Below are 21003 nucleotides of genomic sequence, written 5' to 3' on the forward strand. Positions count from 1 at the left end.
CTCACCATCACAAGCCCGGCAAACAATCTAGGATGATGTGAATCACCTCTTCAAACACATAAACCTTGGAAGCATACTATCTAAACTGTTGAAGTGTTACAAATATCAGCAATTGCATGGCCCATTTCTCACCTCCAATTGACAAAGAAAATGGAAATTTGTGGTCTGGGAGAAATTTGATATTTCCAGAACAATGCCATGTTCTTCCAGCTTGATAATCAAAAGACGAACGATAGCTTAGTTGAAGGTTCATTTAGCAGCTGCTTTGGAGGTCTCCATTGTATCACACTTTACATTTTCTCAGCAAATAGAATTCCCCAGTTGCCGTGAAATTATACTGTAGATGTCCAATTGTCCATTGTTTCTCAGTTAGAAGTTCATTCTTGACCTTTGAAACAAATTTGAAAGACATTTCACCACGCTTGTTGTTTGTGTATCCGTTTGTTTGGTTTTAGAAGCCAATATGAGCATATATTTTAAGACTGTGGATGATTCTTACTTCAAATACTGACGCTTGGTTAGTGGGACTAAGCTTCTAACTGTGACCCTCTTGGTACCCATGTTTTCTTAGTTTTGAACGTGGCCCAGATGATGTGCCAGGTTCCACTCATTATTACATGCATAATGTATTTTCAAAATAAGTGCTGGCTTAGGTTTAGGCAACACAACTGCTTGCTAAAGGTTAGGCAACAAAAGTACTTGGTTAAGTTTCGGCAAATAAAGTACCTGCTTAGGTTTAGGCAACACAAATACTGAATAAATCTAAGGAAAAGTTTCTGATTTGGGTTACAATAAGTATGTTTGTCACATAAATGTGGTGTTAGCAAATTATGTAAGCACGTAACAAAACTACGGTAAAATGTGTCAACGTTGACATGAACGGGACAGGAAAGTCCTGTGTTCCATCCACGTGTTTTTGATCTATACACAGTCTACTTGAAATGATCCATAAATAAATGTCTTAATAAACCCCGAGAAAATTGTGTCCTTGTTTTGTGTCCTTGTTGTGATGGCACATGCTGATGCTAATATTTAGAAGATAAGCAGGTCAAGGCAAGCTTTTCATTGATTTGTACTTAGTGTTATCTTTATTAATTACCCTAGATATTGTAGAGAAATAGATTGAGAGACATTCATTAATCAAATGTCAAATGCTAGCCTATACTTATAGTACACTTATAGTACTTGTGGTACTAAGTGGTGCTTCGAGTAAATCCATTCCCTGCAATGATCTCTGCCAAGAATGATGCAAGTTTAGTCAAATTTCAATTCCACTGCTTTACCATAGAGGAGCAAGCAGTTAACAACATACAAGAGAGCTTGAATAAGTACATTTTTGCTTTTGGGAGCTTTTAGTGGGACAGCACAGGACTGGAGTGCATGTTTCATCAGCTAGTAGACATTTGCATACAAACAGCTTTAAAGTCATTCTTCCGAAATAGAATAGCATAAAAAGCTGAACTCGACCCTGATGAGTGGAGCCTGTTCAGTGAAAAGGGTAAAAAATCATTACACAACAGCGAAAACTCTCTCACAGCGCCCCTCGGTTTAGTCTTCATTAAATATTAACAAGAGCATACACCCGCTCACTCTCACTTTGTGTCTTGCGAGACGCTCATTTAGGTATGCAAATATGTCAAAATGATTTGTGTGTCAGTAAACACAGCAGGCTGCTGAATGTTCGGGGTCTGGAAGAGGCAATTAACTACATGGAGAACTGATCCAATATCATTTTATTGCATTCACATCATTTACAGACAGTAGAGTACAATCCTTTACAACATAGCATGTACTTTAAAATATCAGTTCTGTTGCTCCAGAATACAACAATATACTGCACTGCAGTAAAACACCAGTTTGGTGAAAAAAGCACAAAACAACGTGTTTCCTGCCAAAAACAAATCATCATCAATAAACCTAACGTCCTCCACAAAGTCTACTAGATTCTATGGCAACGCCTGGTTTTTATATGCGTTATGCTGTATTTTGGAGAATAATGAAACGTCACACACACCTTATCTGTATGTATCACTTTGGGTGCAATACCCCATCAGTTAAACGGTGTAATGATGTGTTGTATAGCACAACATTACAACACTAAAACACAAAAATATATATTAACAATACAAATAATTAAGCAGAAAAAGGATTGCACTATTGAGTAAATCTTGTTATTTGACTCCCAAACAAGACGTTAGCAGTGCCTGAATGAAGTCAACTTTTGTCCCACTTCATTGCTCAAGTGTAGTTTTAGTCTTTTGGCCAAACAGAGGTGTTCGCCGATGAACAATGCAAAACTAAAACATACTGATTTTCAATCTGATTTATCGCCTCTGGTTGTATGTCTTTGCCAGCCATTCAAGTAGCAGGTTATATCCATGTTTGTCCAAAATGTCATCACTTTATCATTTTGTCCTAGACAGTTTTGTCTTTGAAGCATAAATTAGTTATAATCAAAACGTTTTTTTTTGTGAGGTCACAGTTATATTTGACTGCCAAATTATTATCAGTTCATTCTTCAGCCAGGTTGATGTCCGAGCCAAACTTGAAGAAAGTACATCCAGGCGTTCGTGAGATATCGCGTTCACAAGAATGGACCTAACAGACAACCCAAAAATGATTACCCATTCTTCATTTTTAGACTTGTAGTCCCAAAAGGCACAGACTTATTGAGGACTTTCATCAGACTTCACACAGCTCCCTCTGGAGACACTGAAGGATTTGTTTTTGCTTTTTTCACATATGCAGTAGCACTACCCAACACCTGAAAACACAATTTGATAATGTACAATCGGAGGAATTCCACTGCAATGTGATTGAATGACTTCAATTAACAATCAACCATACAATTGTTTTTAATATCAAAGTGTAAGTGTGACTTTTCATAGATAAATAAGCAGCATACACCTGTAAAAGGTGCGTGTGTGTTGTCTGGAAGGTTCTGTAGTAAGTGGCTGCTGCCGGCAGGTTTTAAATTCAGCACAAGGTCTTAAAGCGGATTATGGGATGTGAGAGGCTCTAGGTCTGAGCTCATTGAGACAATTAACACAACGAGCATATGGTCATACACCACCCAGTCTGCTGCAGTGGACTCTGATGTCCACACAGTGTTTCCTGATACTCAGCCTCCACATGTCTGTAAAACTACATCACACTTCTAGAGGTTGTCAAAAACAAACATATCAAACCACAGTGATATGAAAGCAAGGGTGACTCCGGAACAGGAGCTCAGAGAGCCTGTGTTCCTGCTGGGAGACAGGACACCGGCTCAATGGCAGATCCCTGTTTGATCAGTGCTGGACTCTGCCATGCTGGGCACACTGGCCCTTGTTTCAATGGAGGCCTTTGGACTCAGCCAAGGCCCATTGAAAAGAGGCCCCACAAGCTTTTAATTGATTTGACGGGTTTGGATCCAAATCTTGGACCTGAGGACTAGAGCTAGAGCAGCTTTCATGCCCTAGAGAGGATGTGTATGCATTCTTTGGAATTGGTGGACTGGGCACAGGGCCTCTCTCTCACCACTTAACATGTTTTTAGGTTTGTGATGTGGCTACAGATCATATTTTTTTACTTAAGGCACCAATACTTTAAAGTCTGAGCTAGTAATCCAAGTATCCTATTGCTAACAATCTATTCTCCAAAGTGTCTAACATACTTAAAAGACTCTTCTGCACGCACCCGTTTAGATGTTTTTTTGTAATTTGCCTGACCTTAAGAATAAAAACTAAAATCTGAATCAAGAAATCTCTTTCTGGTTTGCAGATGTATGAACTTAATAATATGATACTATGAACTCAGATAAGCGTGTTTAACTTCACACGATAATGGTCATGTGCTCAATGTTGCTTTTAAAGGTGATGGTTCGTTAATCAAGGAAGGATCCTCCAGCTGTATTGACAGAAGGCTAACAGGACAAGTTTTATTGCTGAGCATATGGTCGGCTCTCAGAGATGGCCACCACCTGCTACATTGTTGTTGGCTACAGGGCAACAGGAGATTCATAGTGTGGATATAGTGTGGGTCCTTTTAGGAAATGTTGGTAATGCTTAAAGTTGGGGTAAAGTCAAACCTGCGATTTGTTTCTACACACATTAAATGTAAAAAGACTGTGAACTAGTTATTACTGAATTGAAATAGTCAGTTAAACTGTTTTTCACAATATTTGTGATCGGGATTTTAAATGGGCAGGCCCGGTGAAATCATGCCTCGATGATCCAATCACAACAAGTTAAACTTGTGCTGAAGTCATAGTGTAACCCACTCTGCTGCGGCTGCTAAACGGTGCTTACATCGTTTTGAGCATCACAACTCCCACAAAATGACTCTTTTCACAACCACAATTTGCTCAAATGGGTCCGATAATATTTGGAAAGTGTAGAAGTATTTTTATCCCCATCCAAGTTATTACAGGGCTCAATCGGACAGTAGCCGGCCGGTGAAAGTTAATAGCGGAAGTAGTTCAGTCGAAATTATTTGAGGAGAAAACACTGCAGCATTTCAGAGCAGAGAATCTTGCTTTTTCATGATTTTAAAACCTCATTTGATGTTCCAGACAATTTTTTTTAATCATTCGAATTTGGCTGGGTGGTTAATAACATATTTTTTTGTGGTGTGACACATTCTAAAAAATGTCCATGTGTTTTGTTGTACAGTTGTGTTAACTCTAAGCTTTCAAACGGCACTATGTTCAACATATTAAAAGTGGATAAGACTAAATAGACCAGCCCATATATTGATCTATATCTACCCCAAAACACTAGTAAACATGTTTCATCTACTTTGACTTGCACAGCAAGAGTGGACAAACAAACAATACGTCTGAAATCTCTGTATCATCAAGTCTTTAAATACAAGGGCATTTATAGAAGTCAGGTCAGGACCTTTTAGGACAAATTTAAACACATTTTACAATTACAATGATAGTGTTATTTTTAGCTGTCCTTGTTTTGTGTTGCAGGAATTATTTTTGTAATTCTTTTTATTGTGGTGATGAGTTTTTAGATTTCAGTTTTTAGTTTAGTCTTCATGCTTATTAATATCTTGTGTTTTGTTGTCTCCTAATTATCTTCTAACATCTTTAGACCATGTTGGAAGTAAGTGTCTTATTTATTTAGATATGTTTTGTTTCTTTGTCTGATCATGCATATATAAAATAAATCCAAATCAGATTATATATGTGAGAAGTGCTGTGGGTAGTTGTTACCTGGAATGGGGATGACAGGGATCGCCTCATTGGGTACCACCTTGGGTGAATCGCTGTCTTCCACATAGAAGTGGGCTGTCTGGAAACACCGCCTGACAGAAAGAGAGAGAGAGAGGTTACATGTTAACGATGCCTTAGGAGGAGCAGCAGGTTCAGCCGGAGCTTTGGCCGGAGCCTAGCAACATGTTTTCACCTGCTCCTTATACAGTGCATCTCTTAGAGTGTGTGGAGAGAGAAAGACACACACACTATATATTTGATTGCGGCAGCCCTTCTCCCCTAAAAAAATTCATAGAAATGGCAGAAATGGACTTTGAACTTCACACACGCACGCACACACCCACACAATGACACATTGAGATCTGCATCAGGCATTTAGAGACACGTTGGAGTACAGCAGGAAGAAGCAAGAGCCATTCACAGGTCATCTCTCCCAGAAAACACTCAAGAAGTAAAAACAAATCCAGAGACTGAAGGTATGAAACACAAGTGGACGAGCTACGTTTACATCGAGCTGTCAGGCTGCTTTCAGAAAACTTAGTCACAAAAAATGTACAAGATGTCCAAGATAGGATGTGTTTGTATTAACAAAATGTTGAGCCAGTCATTGTTTATATTATTACATTTAGATGTAGCTTTTTGTTACCGCCCAAAGCAAATAAGTTATCTAAGACCGAAGCAGACTGAGATGAGGTTTGAGCATCTAAAGGCCACTGCTGTCTTCTAAATAGTTCAGTCTACTTCAGTAAGAGGATTTTATTTTGAAAGCCTTCGAGTATCATTCATCAGCTGACCAGATGCACTGAACATATAGAGAGAAACACACAGCCTGAAAGACTGGTAGAGGGATTGTTCCTGCATACAGCACCACAGTGTACCTTTTAGGTACGCAAGGCTGTCTTGGAGCATATCAGCAAGGACACTCCTCAATGTATCAGAGTGCAGCTCACTTCAGGGCGGCCACAAAACATCACAAAATAAATAACTGCCTGAGGGAAGGAGAAGTACGCTTCAAGTCAGATACTTACTTGAAGGCTGGGATTAAACGCGTGAAGTTTGACTCGCAAAAATATATGACGACACCTTCTGGATGGTATTTCTATGCTCTCAAAATGTAGCAAGATTATTATAAGATGAATGATGTTCAATTGGTAGAGAAATATATGCTTTTCTCTTGGTTATGGAAGGAAAGGCGCTACTCAAATAAACACAAGTCGTTTGTTGACGCTCACCTGACATGCAGCCTAACTGATGTGAGGTCCCGGGACAGAGGATGTCGTATGTGTACCCTCTGAGGCAAATTTGTAATTTATGATTTTGGGCTACACAAAATAAATTAAATTGAATAGTGGTCGTGTGAGCAATGACTTGCTTGTTAGGAACACATGCAGAAGTAGCATGATGTTGGTTGTAGTACTGCGAAACCTTTTAGGCAGAAACCCGACCTTGACGTTTAGGTTTTCAAAGTATCAGATTTTGACGTGACTGGCTGAAACACCATCTTGTCTCCTACCAACATCATCGTCTTAAACCAACCTTGTTGGTTTGTCTTTTAGACGTGTAGACTTGTTGGATGAGAGATGAATGTAACCAGATTTCCACATACATATATATAACTGTAGAGCCAGCAAAAAGATACAGAACAAATACAAAGTACCACCTTGCAGTTGTGTGCCTCAGCCAACCAGTCATGTTGCAGTTTACGTCAACATCTATCTGAAATTGTCATCACCGTATAATTTTTTCCTATGAGACAACTGTGTGAAATTGTCATAATTAACGAATGGATTTTTTAGTTATAGCCAAAGACGTATTTAGTAGGTTGAATGGACTTTTTACCATCACATTCTAATCAGTTCATTCTTGAGTCCAGGTGGTGTTTGCGCCAATTGTGAAGACATTTACTCCAGATCTTACGCTCATGTGAATGGACAGATGGATGGACAACTTGTTAACATAATACCTCTGGCCACAGCTAAAGGCCTAAACATACAGAATCAAAAGAGTAGAAAACGTCATGGACTTCATTATATTAGTGAAAAACAAATAATATACATATTTGCCAGCAATACAGAAACATTACTGATGATCATTTAGATAAGATAAGTCACAGCAGCTGAGCTACACTCCATTTTTACTACAAGGTGTTAAAATGAAGGACTGCTACATGCCTTGTTTTAACATCTTAAACAAACTAAACTTACCGACAGTGTGTGCTGCCAACTGTGCTTTGCAGTGTTCTTATCTACTACTACAACGTCAAGTGACAACAACGCCCACTTCATCTATGTGTGTGTGTGTGTGTGTGTGTGTGTGTGTGTGTGTGTGTGTGTGTGTGTGTGTCCAGACCCCCCCTACCTGTATTTGATACAGAGCAGAGAGCAGAAAGTGTTCATCCTGGTGAACATGCAGAGGATGGAGGCTGCCGCATGCTGTTGCTGACATGAACTGAGAGCGAGTGCACAGGGGACGGAGGGACAGGAGGAGGGAGGAAAGAGGGAGGGAGGACGGCTTTCCTAACAAGGCACGGAGGGGGTTGTTCCTTCTGTGTGACACGGACACACCGACACACACGCACACACACATGTCAATTCCAAACTACTTCCTAGTGTGAGACAGCTGGTGTCGTGATGCATTCAAGTCACATGGGACAAAGTTGACAGAGCCGTGCTGAGGTTCAAACTGAGAGGAAGTCACAGTATTGACCATGAAATCAAAGCCGACCTCCAGTGCTTGGTGGTTTCAGATTCTCAGTACAGATGATTCACCCTTCCTCAAAAAGAACAAACGCTCCTGTTCACAGCCCCATGTCAGGAAATAAGGGAGAAGATTTAGTCTATTTTCTAAAGACATGACAGATTTTGAGTTGTATCTAGGAAAATACTTTCACATTGTTTTACAAATATGTACAAATAAATTGTGTGAAAACATGAATACTCCTACTGTAGTGATACAATATAAACCCACTGTCCTGCATCTGTTGATATAACTTGAACACTGCATGTTGTTCACACATATTGTTTCTCAAGTGAGGACCAATGTGCTACCCAACAGCTTTTAAAGTAAAGTTGGCATGATCAAGTAAGATTAACTTGTTTTTCTTAAGAAACTCATATTTACTACATTCCCAGTACACCTGAATGCAGCAGAGCAACAGTTTAGCTAGTGACGGCACACCAACTGCAACTAGAGGGCCAATAGGACTGCAGCAGGGTGGAGACTGCGTGGAAGTGTGTGACCTGAGCTTTGCTCCACAATAGGATTATATACCCCAACACACTCCCAGCACCTGGTGCCGGGCCTGTGTGTGCGTGTGCGTGTTTGTGTGTGCGCATGTGCGTCAAGTGTTACGTACAATTTCCCAACACTTGTACACTAACTAGTTCAAAACAGTTTTCTCAATTAGAACTCTAAGAACAAAACTTTGGTTTGGTCCAGAGATCATGTGATATGAAAATACTCAAGATTGTAAAAAACAAAACAAACAAAATAATACCATACGGTATATGATTATGTCAGCAGTTACACGTTTATTTATTGTTTATATTTCCTCACTGCCACCGATTATTTTGGTTGGGCTGCTGTTTTCCAATGTAATTTAGTCAGTTAAATAATCCCCATATAATGAATTTATTTTCTACAATTTAAGGACATTAATCAACAAGGAGATGCTAGAAACTGATGTGTAAATCAAACAGTAAGTGGCTATAGTTAAAACATATTTAATACATTTCTTAATAAAAGCACATGGCTACTGAAATAAAAAGCTCTTACTTTGTTCGACCACAAATACAAGGTAATCTTCAGCCAATAAATAATTTACAGCAAGCCATGCTTATCAGGGCTCAACACTCATTTTTAACAATGGTTGCCAAACTGAAAATATGCCATCCATAGTCACTTTATATTTTGTGTAATTAAGACATTATGCTTAAAGATTGCGAGATACTTGGCCTCTAAGACTTCACACATTTCCTTTTTAGTTTTTTCATTCAGGTTCATTTGGCTCTTTGTCATTTGAGTCCTTTTGTACATTCATTTGTGATGTTGACAGTTTAGTGGAACTTTTAAACTGACAGTCAATTAACTTAATTTGCTTCATGTGTGCACACAATTGAACGTACCGAGTGCAACAATATAAAACAAATATTTTTGGAATGCATGTTTTACTGTGTACTGTTCATATTTCCTATAAATGTTCCTATTTATATGTTAAGAAACGGTTGCCACTGATGGCAAACAAGGGCCAATAATTAGTTGTCAATTCCTCAAAATGGTTGCCCTGGCAACAGGCAACACTTGGCATGAAGCATAAAGCATGTGTGATCCTGTGCTCAGTTTTTCTTTGCTTTGCACTATCATACACTGTATAAGATTTACTCCTGGCTTCCACTGGATCTGCCTCAGCCTTCCCTTGAACCCATGTGAAAATCCTCCATGTGACTGTAATCATATTGATGTTTTTGTCTCCCTCCCTCTCTTCTGATAATATAAATCCTTATATTCTGCAGATATTCTCCATTACTCTTCATGTCTATTAAAGTTCAGGTTAGCGAGGTCAGTATAACACAGCTATGCAGCTGGAGTTGGTTGTGTCTATGAAATGTCCAGTTCTCAAGGGAAATCAGTCACACGCCTGCGCACTTCAACACTCACAACTGTTTATCAGTATATTACATATATATACATTATGGAAGCAGACTGGTCGTTGCACGGTCCAGTCTTGTGAGAAAAGTTGAGAACACGGGATTCTCCTCCTCTTGACAGGATAGAGCGAATCAGATGTTAGGACGAGGCGAGACGAACCTGTGACGATAACCTGTGTATGAAAGGCCCCACTTCTGTTTGTGGGGAGTTGTTCTGTGCCCAACCTGCGTGTTGGCTCTACCACTCACTGCTTTTGCAATTGCAGCGCTAACTACTTTGCTTGTGATCATTTAGTAAATAAATATAGAGAACGAGAGAAGTTGTTGAACTGAGTTCTTCCGGAGGCTACACCAGGCATCCAATAATTAGCATGCTTTAACACTTCCATCATTCATGTGTTGCCTATATATACACGATGTGTTTTATATGCGGGTGTTCCCTGCTGCAGACGAGGCTTGTCTCAGACTGAGTCACTGTTCTACAACACATATCCATCACAATGATCAGATGATCCTCGAGTCATATAAAGAGAATTTACCCCTGGAAGCTGATGTGGCCAGATGTGGTTATTGTAGCTTCTGACAACAATTATTTGGCGTTGGTTCTTTTAGCTCGTCAGTCTACTACTCAGACTGAAGCCGCTCTAATACAGTCTGGCAGCTGGACCAGGATCAACTCACCAACGAGATCAACTCATGAAGCATGAACCAGCACATGATGGCAATGTGTCATCCATATGCTACAGAAATTCAATTCAGTTTACAAAAGTAATCTCAATAAAATTGGATTTTAACTGGTTAGCATTAAAACATGGTGGTAATAGCAAGCTAACGTTAGCTAGCTCACTGGCCAGCAGCTACATGAGAAAAGACTGTTTCATCTACACATTCTCACAGCTGTCACAGCGTGGGAACAAGCCAGATAATCCGCCATTAAAGGATGGTTCAGGTGTTTTAAAGTGAGCTTGTATGAGGTACATCTCTAAAGTCAGTGTATTACCTTCAGTCAGTTGATGACGTTTGGAGAAGCAGACAGGCCTGTCATGCACTGTTGTGGACAGGGACAGCAGCAAAAGATATTTTAGACACAGTGTAGGCTATATTTAGAATATTTTCGACTTAACAGAAAGTGAAACTTACCTACGGTACACAGATGTTGTTAATGGAGGCTGGTAGCTTTGAAGTGAGATAAATTTCACTTTCAATCTGACAGCCAGATACAGTGGTGAAATATTCTGAATATAGTGTACACTTAAACCTTTAGGTGTCTATAAAAGATTTTGCTGCTGTCCCCGTCCACAGCACATTGCTTTGCTCTCATTCTGGTACTCCTGCTTCTACAAACTGGGGACACTGTAGGATAGGGTAGGTAATACCCTGACTATAGATAAGAACCTCATACAGTACAGCCCCACTTTGAAACGCCCAAGCTTCACCACATGTTATAATATACTGATAGCTCAATGACCAGTCTACAGAAAGGAGAGAACAGGCTTCTGCTGTGATCGTCGTGCTCCACAGTGGTTACTGAAAAAGTCAAAATGATAGACGCTGTGTGGAGAGGAGATGAGGGTGGTCTGATTAGAGGACTTTGATATTCTTTTATTTCATGACTTAGATTAGTCCTAAACGGACTACTCCATCTCAAACCTGGCTGAGTTAAAACCGTAGATTGGGGTTTGGAGCCATTTTCAACTATGAAATGCAGATATTTCAAACTTCTGAAATGTCAATATTAACATCAGCATTAATGTTTAAGTGTGCAGTGCTCTTTACGGTTTCCTTTATTGGTTTTGGTGTATGGCAAACACCATATTGACATGTTGCAGCATCTCCATGGAGCTCAATAAATTCCGCGTCTGAAAGGTTGGACTGGGCGTTGTTAAGCCAGGGGATGGATTATTTTCTAAATTCACTATCCAATAAAAAAAACAGCACTCTGCTCTGCTGACTATTAAAACGTGTTGTTTTAATTATGTTGTGTTAATCTTTCATAACAGCATAAAAACATCAGCAGTGTACTACTGCCTTTGTTCTTGCCATGATTAAGTTCAGGTGAATCACACTATGGTGGTGAAAAATCTAACTATATATATATCAAATGTTATTACATCTGAAAGTCCTCACAGGTTTCATTGCCAGAAATATTAATCTATCCTGAAAATCGTAGCTGTACTTGGTTTATTGTGGAAATGTTTTGAAAAATAATAATTTAGTGTATTTCTGGGTGTGATTTGAATGCCTAAAAAGCTTTTTTATGTGTGCTTAATGTTCTCCTCTCAAATTGTATTTCTCCCCATAATAGGCCACCCTGGAGGTTTCAGGTAATAGTATTTAGCTTTAATTAACACAACAAAAGATTTGGCATCCTCCCGACACCACCACTCAGAGCACAACTACACACTAAGCGTCTCCCAGTGACTCTAAGGCTGTGACGTTGTGCATTACTGTTAGTGTAAACAGTGCTGGACTAATAAAGAATGCAGTTAATCAAATTATCAAAGGGGAGAAAGCCCCTATAATGTACCAATCTTTACATTCCCATCTTCAACTATAAACAAATGCTGCATCACACACTGGGTGACTGTGGCTCAGAGGCAGAGCAGGGTCGTCCTTCAATCAGAGGATTGGCGGTTCGATCCACAATTCCGTCAGTCCATGTCCATGTCCTTGAGAAAGACACGTAACCCTAGATTGCTCCTGCAGGCTGTTCTGGCGGTACCCATTTTTCCAATGGGTATGAAGGATTAGTTAGTCCCTATAGGCAGGTGGTACCTTGCATGGTTGCCCCTCCCAACAGTGTATGAATGGGTGCAAATGAGTGAATAAGTAACAAGTAGTGTTAAAGCGCTCCGAGTGGTCGGAAGACTAGAAAAGCACAATATAATTACAATCCATTTAGCATTGCCATGCAACCTTCAAGTCATCCATCCATCTTTCAAACACCAACTCAAAGTTAGATCATATGTGATGGTATTGTTGCACCCACCTCCAGTAGACGAGCACAGCTAGCAGGAGAACAAGGCAGAGGAACGTCAGAGCTGAAACCACCACCAAAGGTACCAGCCACTCCACACGGCCCAGTCCCACACCAGTACTGGGTCTTGTCTGGTGGGTCAGGTTGGTCACAGCACTTGGACGGTCTGGAAGAAAAAGATGGAGGAAGCAATAAGGGACAGAATTATCGTCAGGTGGAATGAGGATTTGATGGAAGGTGGAAGCGGTGAATGCTACATAAAGAGTTAACTCTAATAGGAATGTTGATTCTGAGTATATGTGGAAATTGCGATTGGATTAGAATCAAAGTACTGAAGAAGTAGCAGAGGGAGGAAATCAGATTGGACTGATAAGAGTTACTGTTAATAATAGCACCTTTGTGTTGAATCATACACGATCAACGCTTCAGGCTTTTATATATTTGCTTTTATATTACAAGACAAATATATGAAAGCCTCTGCCACTTATCTCTTGTTGTACAACCAAGGATATTGAAAAGAAAGGAAATCAAAGTGAAAAAGGTTGAGACAGTTCCCTCTTTTTATCATTGTACACCATTCATAAAGTGTTGGAAGCAACTGAATCAAGCATAGGTTGACCTCACAGCACAACAATCAGCTGAAATATTCATCTACAAATATTTGGTAAAACTCCTAAAGTCCTCAAACTTGGATGTTCTTTAATTTTGCAGCCGTTGTTTGGAGGAGCTGGAAGCTTAACACACTACAATAACTAGTCTCCAACTATGTGTGATGCGTGGTTGGTGCGGTCTCCAACGGTTTACCGTATGTCAATATGAGAGCAGCCACAAGCTGGTGAGTGTCGACTAGCGTGACAAGATTTCTTGCAAAGGCAGGAAAATAATAAAATATAAAAAACATTTTTAAAGGAACATTTCTTTGCCTTTGATAGAGCTTGACTGTGTCCCAATTCCATATGTAATACATATCAAGCCAAGTTTTGCTAGCATGAATATCAGATTGAAATGCCATTCTGTTTCACTTCATTGATTTAGAATTTTGTGTATTTTTGTTTTGTATTGCCTTAACCAATCATGTTATTTTCAGTGGACTCAGAAGCTGTTAGGTGTGTCCATGGACGTAGTTGTGAGGCAAATAGTGGAACCACCAGAGGCTCCAACATAGGGGTAGCCCTCATGAAGCTTGGAATTAAAGTTTGCTTTTTATTTGCAGATCCTTGTCTGTTGATCCTTGTCTGTTGAAAATATCATTACTTCTTAAGTTTCATCCTATTAGGCAGTGTCATGATTAGCAAACGCATTGTTGAGTTTGGGCCAAAAACATGAATTAGAATCAGTTCATCCTGATTGTTGTGTGACGTTTCTGCCAAATTCAGAGAAATTCCTTCAGTGACAGAAATAATGTTGTGCAATGCAATAAAACCTCACAGCGAACGTCTCTCACAGTAATTACAGTATGTTGAGAGAAGAGGGATTCAACACAGATTTATGTGCATATTGTTGATTCGGTTATTGTACAGGCATGACAATAGATCTATTTAAAGGAGAAGGTGGCCCACTGAGACTGTATATGTACAAGGCCCATATTTGTGTGTTTTGCCACCGGAGGTTTCTACAACAGCAGTTCAATCTTTACAAGCTAAAGGTTATTTCTGTAACTTGACTTTCAACAGTCATTTTTAAGGGACATTTTCTGTCGAGAATTGACATATAGCGAGCTAAGACAAACATCCCCATTCTTAATCCTTGCTGCAAGGCCGGTCCACTGTTTCTCAAACCAAAGCACACAGCTAACCTATTTGAATATTTGTACAAACCACTGAATCAGGCTGTTCACACTGGAAAACTGACAAAATTAAATCTACTCAAACATGTTTGTATGCATGCATGTCCAACATTACAATTCACAAAGGAAACGAGGAGCTAACTAACAGCCAACAGAACAAAACAAAACAAATTGTGGACAGTGACAAGATAGGCTCTGAAAGAGTATGAACTCTTTGAAAAAACATGTAGCTTTCTTCATGGAAGGATTCCAAATTGAAGTGTTCCAAAGTTTGATCAGCATCTGTTGGAATTGCTGATGTCTTGTTTCAATTCCTCTTCATGTTGCCATGCTGTACATAGTGTATACTTTATTATAATCTGTATATAGTGTGGAATTGGAAAGCAACTTATTTGCTAAGCTAAGCTAAAGAGATCCTGGACTGTATCTCTGTACGGGACACTATTAGATAAATAGGTTGTTTCCTTAACTTCATCTCACTGAAAAGTGAAGGTATTGCAGTGAATACAAACCATCAAATCAAAATGAATACATTTCCTTGCTGATGTCCATCCTCCCTGTCCTGAGCCCTGCTCACTCTGCCAGGAAGTGCAGCCAGATAACTGCATCAAAACAACACACACCTCTGGGTGATTTCAGTCATTTGTAAAACCCAATTAGCTTTTTAGGTCCATTAATCTACACAACAACCATCAGCACCACGTACCCACTTCTGCGGCTGCAGCCATGACGTTGCCGGAGCTGACGCCGGCTCCCATGGCCTTCAATCTGTAGCTTTGCCTTGAGCCAAACACTACATCAGACCGGGCCCCTGCACTGCAGCTGGTTCGCATCGGCGCGAAGTGTGCATCTCCTTCCTTACGTCGACACACGCACGCCCAGACATGCACACAGAGAAACCTGTGAGATGCTGCCTGCCTCTGTTCCCGTCTCTTTTCCCCTCTGTCTTTCTCTTACGATTATAGCGCTCTGCCAAAAATAAATAAATAAACCCTTGCCAGCAGCAGCAACACACACACACACACACACACACACACACACACACACACACACACACACACACACACACACACACACACACACACACACACACACACACACACACACACACAACTCTAAATGAAGCAGAGTCTCTTTTTTTGTCCTCCCCTGCAGCTGAGTCTAGCCTGCAAGCCTCATCTCCTCTCGCCATGTCTGAAAGTAGGCCAGCACTCAGATCAGAGCGAGAGGGAGAGGCAGAGCGAGGATGAGGGTGCACTAGAGGAGTGAGATGGGGGGGTGGGGAGCAGTGGGAACAGGAAGAGAGGAGAGGAGAGGGACTAAAAAGAAAAAGAGATTGAGCGAGTAACGAAAACAAAATGAAAAGTATGGAGAAAGTATGGCTACGTTTGATAAGTGAGAACGGGGAGGATGCAGGAGCAGATGGGACGAGAGTGAGGGAATTTGGGGATAAACAGAGGAAGATTTCTGCTTCATTTTGCAATTTTTCTCGATTATGTGAGTGTAGCTGGATCAGGGTCCCTGGTGGGTCCCCAGTACAACTATGTGTACGTTACTTAGGTGGACTGAAAGTTATGACCTCACAGTTTAACTGTTTCGGGAAAAGTATTCACATCCTTTACAGAAGTAAAAGTATATTCAGCAACATGTATTTAATTGTATTTGATGTATCCAAAGCAACATACTCAATAAAAATAATTATGGATGCATAATTATACTGGATACTGACTCAAATAGCTGGATCGGATATCAGAGACAATGGGACCGATTTATTAAATGCATGTATGTTGATATACTATGTTCAGTATTTAGTTGGATTTTAATTCCTGTGTAAGTTTTGACCAACTTGTTGCTGCAAAGGTTTCCAAAAAAAGTTGTATCGAACAGCATCTTTCAGACTGTTATGTCTTAAAAGATAGTTAGTGGTGCATTCATGAAATGTGTTTCTGGTCTAAGTGCAACTGATTATGACTACATCGTAGGAGGAGTCTTGTCTGGCGTTGAAATGTATACATTGATCATATTGTTTTGCATGTATACTCTCAATCTGCAAAGTAACAACTAATTGCAATCTGATGGATGTAGTAGAATAAAGAACAAGTATCACAACACTAACTAGCATCTGTTGTAACTGTATCCTGTGCTACATCCTGCTAACTTTGCGTAGATTCCAGAACATGCAGCTTTACAATAACAGCTTAGAGTTTGTTTCGGTCAACAGAGCTGACTCTTCTCATGCTGTGAAAAACAGTGATTTGTAGCTGTTTGCTTTCTGAAGTAATGAAAGCATGCAGTCATTATAAAAACACCTCCCACATCAGAGGTTCTGAGACAAATTAATACAGTTATTGGTTTTACAAAGTTGGACAAGAACTTTTAAGCTTTTACCCGTGAGTCCGTCCAGCTCAAACCGAATAACATTAGCTAAATGTGCTTTGACAAAGAGATTGAGAAAGCCATTTCCGGGTAATATCAGGAGATTTCTTTTGTTCATAATAATGTCTGGTCTTGCGCTTAGTCTATGTTTCAAAGCACTTGAAATTGAATTGATGTCCCATGGTGTTCGCTTGGCTAATGCAGTGCCCTGCTGAAAGTCTGAGCTGGGGGAGGAGGAGGGGGAGCAGGGCGAGGAAACACATTAGGGTTGCTCTCAGCTCTTGCTCGAACTCTGTTCACACTTTACTTTGCTCTACATCACTGCAATTCATCCACTCTATATCACAGCAATTCATCATCACTTAGTACATTAAGGCCTTCGGATATATAGGCCCACTTCCACCTCTTACTCTGCATACAACCCATTAAACTCGACCATCCAACTCTGTTATGTTTAGGCTCCTGCTTCAACTTTTTTCTACAGCTCTAATAAAGATTAACTATAAGCTATCTATCTTTATTTGACAAACTTGTCCGTCATCGTCTTAATATCAAATGATGGGTTTAAGTAACAAACTTTTACTTACTTTTACTGAGCTGTAAAAGTAAAAGTATATTTTCAGTTTTAATAGAATAAACTATTAGATCAAATTTGGACTCCCATAGGCATCGTTTGCTAAGTCTCATTGCCAGAACCAGCTCTAGCATTACAATGTTTTCTACATCCATATTTATCCAAATCTTAAACAAATCACATAACAGTTGATCTCACAGGAGAATAACACTATGATCAAACATCTTCCTGTTCCTTTTCATGGAAACAATAGTGACAAAGGTGGCAAAATGAATACAAATAATATGTTTCTCTGTCAAATCAGTGGTTTTATTACCTATTTGCACAAAAAGCCCCCAAAGTATCAAAGGTACATAAAATCCAAAGGCCATACACGATTTCAATTTATCCAACACTAAGAAATATTACCGTTTTTTGTCAATGTAATCTCACGTCAAGGGGTCCGTCAGGAGGGCCTTGAGCGCCATAGATATCAAACACTTGGATGAATGATTTTATTTTTATGGATTCCTTAAAATTGGATCCTTGACTAGAGGGCACTTGATAAAGGAACAGCCTTTTGAGAGACAAGTACCTCTGAGGACTTTCCGAATACTCATTGTTGACCGTATCCAGTTATTTCATTTTATTTTTTAAGAAGATACTTGGGCTTCACAAGATAAATCCTAGACATTTAGATGGAAAACAAATGGTTCATGTAACTGTAGCTGGTGTCACCAAACGAGTTGGGACTTTTTTTGAAATGATCAACTTGGTCCAAAAAAGGGAAAGCTGATAATTCTGCAGTTTTGCAAATTCACCAAATTAGCCTGATTTGTCTCCAAATAAAGGGCATTGTTCACATGAGGCTTTAGTACATGAGTCGACTCACCAGTGTGGATGGAGAAAGGCCAGCGCTTCTTGTCCCTCCCTGAGAAGGGGCTGAGTGTGGCTGCTGGGTCCTTGGGGACTGGGAATTCTGCCATTTCATTGACTGCCTTTGTGCTGGTAGTTGAGTTGATGTCAAGTGGATTGTGGGTATACACCTCCAGTTGGTCTTCTACAGCTGGCATGTGAGCTGGATCCGGTTCAGTCTGTTTTTTCTCCTTCGCAGTCGCATCCGGTGTCTCGCTGGACGCTTCATTCTTTGCCGTACTGTCGTCCTTCCTCCCTGCCTCGCCCACACCTCCTGATCCCTTCCTCTCCTTCTTCTCCTCTTTTTCTTCTTCTTCCTCCTCTTCATCCTTATCCTCTCCTTCTCTCTCTTCATCCTCCCCTTGACCCTTGCTGTTCTCTCTGTCCTCACCCCCAGCTTCACTGTTATCTTTGGCTGCGGCTGTCGTGACAGCAAAGGCAGAAGTGTCTTTGGCGGTCTCGGTGGGTTCAGTGGTCTGGCGTGCGGAGTTGCGGCTAGGGGTTGGTGCTCTGCTCGGCCAAACGGAGCTGGGGAAGGAGGAGATGACACCGCCGCTGAAGCCCAGGCCGGCCAGTAAAGTGCTGGTCACCACGGACGCCACCGTCGCCTGACTACCGCTGGAGGACGGGCCGATTCCTGTCGCCATGGATACGAAAGAGAAGGGGATACCTGAGGAGGTCCAAGTAGATGAGCCAGAGGAGATGGGAGCCATGTCGGCTGAGGAGGCTGGAGACACTGTTGGCTGAGAAAGAAAGAACGAAGGTAATGATTAGAATCTGAAATGTATTCTTGATTTTCCTCCACAATTTTAACCTTATTGACAAAATATTTGACTCCTTAAGTTATATTTAAGGGTTCAGTCCGTGATGTTTGGATCTGGGTCAGATTCACAACGTGAAAAGACAATAGTAAAGATTCACCTCCGTTTCCCTTACCATTCCAGTTTTCACAATCCTCGTCCCCTCAAAGATCCTGGTGGTGTTTGCTGAAACACAGAGAAGAGAGAAAGACGGGACGTTCCACTGTTAAACACAGAAGCGGCAACCAGGCCACTCTCAGTGAAGGGGTGTCTACGAGACATCCATGAGTGCATTGCAAGCACAGTTATTACAAGATGATATAATGGAAATGCTAGGCGCTGAATACTTAATGGGTAGGCAATAAAAGAGATGAAATTAATTCATCTCTCTGCGTTTCAGCTGCTTACTGTTCCTGTGTGTCTTTCCTTCCCTCTGTTACCATCCCTTTAGCCTGCAGCTGTTGATATGAGCGCACATAAATAACCTGAATATGAAAGATTTTGTGATATTACGATCAAAGGAATCCTAACTGTTACAAAATACTGCTTGCACAAATGTAAGACAATATGCACGGCATGTTGAGAGAGGGCTGTATACATGAAAGAGATGTGTACTGGTGCTCATATTGACAGTTATGTTGACATTAAAGATAATGTGGCTGCAATTCATGAGCACTTTAGGTCTAAACGGTCCCTCTCTGTGTGTGTGTGTGTGTGTGTGTGTGTGTGTGTGTGTGTGTGTGTGTGTGTGTGTGTGTGTGTGTGTGTGTTTCTTTGTTACCTCTGAAGAGCATGCTCTGGCTGAAGTCACTGCGCATGTCATTCATGCAGATGGCCTGAACTCGAAACAGGTACAGCACATCGGGGGAGACAGGAGATATGACGGCCTCCTGGACAACACACACAACACACACACAAACAAAATCAGTAAGGTCCTTCAAGTTTGTATCAAAAGCCATGTTAGTTCAGTTCACAGGGCAGGGAGTGCATGTCCAGAGGAGGTTGCATAGATTCCTATGTGGTTCTTAAGGATATTTTTTTAACACCCCTGAATTACATACCTTACCCCAACTATAGGTGGGTCAAACTAACTACATGCAGTTTTTGTGAAAATTAATTTGTGTCTTTTATCCGTATAAGTTATTCTGTCAGGTGGTCCTCAAACAATTATTAATCAAACTGAATGCACAACACAACTGAAACAAAAAGAGCAAAACAACACACACAAAAACATCCATCTTGGAGACCAAACCAGACTGCAGTGTTTTACAGCCTGGTATACAGCGGGTATAAGTCAGTGTAGTCTGGTGTTCTTCTAATGAAGCTACAGTGAAGGTCAACCAGGAGCCCATCTCATCCCTATACACTCTCTTATTTCTCGACAGCGAACCTTTAATACAGCCAGTTCACTTTCTATTCTAGCTATCTCAAACCAGACATTGCCCCTTTCTTTCTGTTATTCAGCCTCAGGATTCCATCAACAATGTGTGTTTCTTTATTTCCCCATGGTCACTTCCACACAGGCGGCAACCACCAGCTCTGAAAAGTGAAGTCAATGTAGAAGTGCCTTTGACCTGTATTCCTTCTAATGGCCATTATGAGGCCACTCCTCTGCTGGCAAAATTAAGTCAGGTTGTAGAAGTCTATGAGAAAATGATTCTACTTGATTTATTCCCTCAGTAAACATTGTAAACATGAGTTTATGTCTCAATCTCTAGTTTCAAGTCTTCTTCAATACAGCATGATG

At 40.5% G+C, this 21003-nt stretch overlaps 1 protein-coding gene across 1 annotated transcript in view; it reads right to left on the minus strand.

Moving 5' to 3' along the window:
* Positions 1-21003, minus strand: part of LOC306736344 (receptor-type tyrosine-protein phosphatase gamma-like) — a gene marked incomplete at both ends in the record, with an annotated part of 390476 nt that overhangs the window by 21735 nt on the left and 347738 nt on the right. The window contains 5 exons of the mRNA XM_079217969.1: positions 5204-5295; positions 12839-12992; positions 18434-19199; positions 19393-19442; positions 20038-20146. Coding sequence (XP_079074095.1) covers positions 5204-5295; positions 12839-12992; positions 18434-19199; positions 19393-19442; positions 20038-20146 — 1171 coding nt within the window. The remainder of the gene's footprint in view (positions 1-5203; positions 5296-12838; positions 12993-18433; positions 19200-19392; positions 19443-20037; positions 20147-21003) is intronic.

This window comes from Taurulus bubalis (genome assembly GCF_910589615.1).
Source record: "Taurulus bubalis genome assembly, chromosome: 5".
Classification (NCBI taxonomy): domain Eukaryota; kingdom Metazoa; phylum Chordata; class Actinopteri; order Perciformes; family Cottidae; genus Taurulus; species Taurulus bubalis.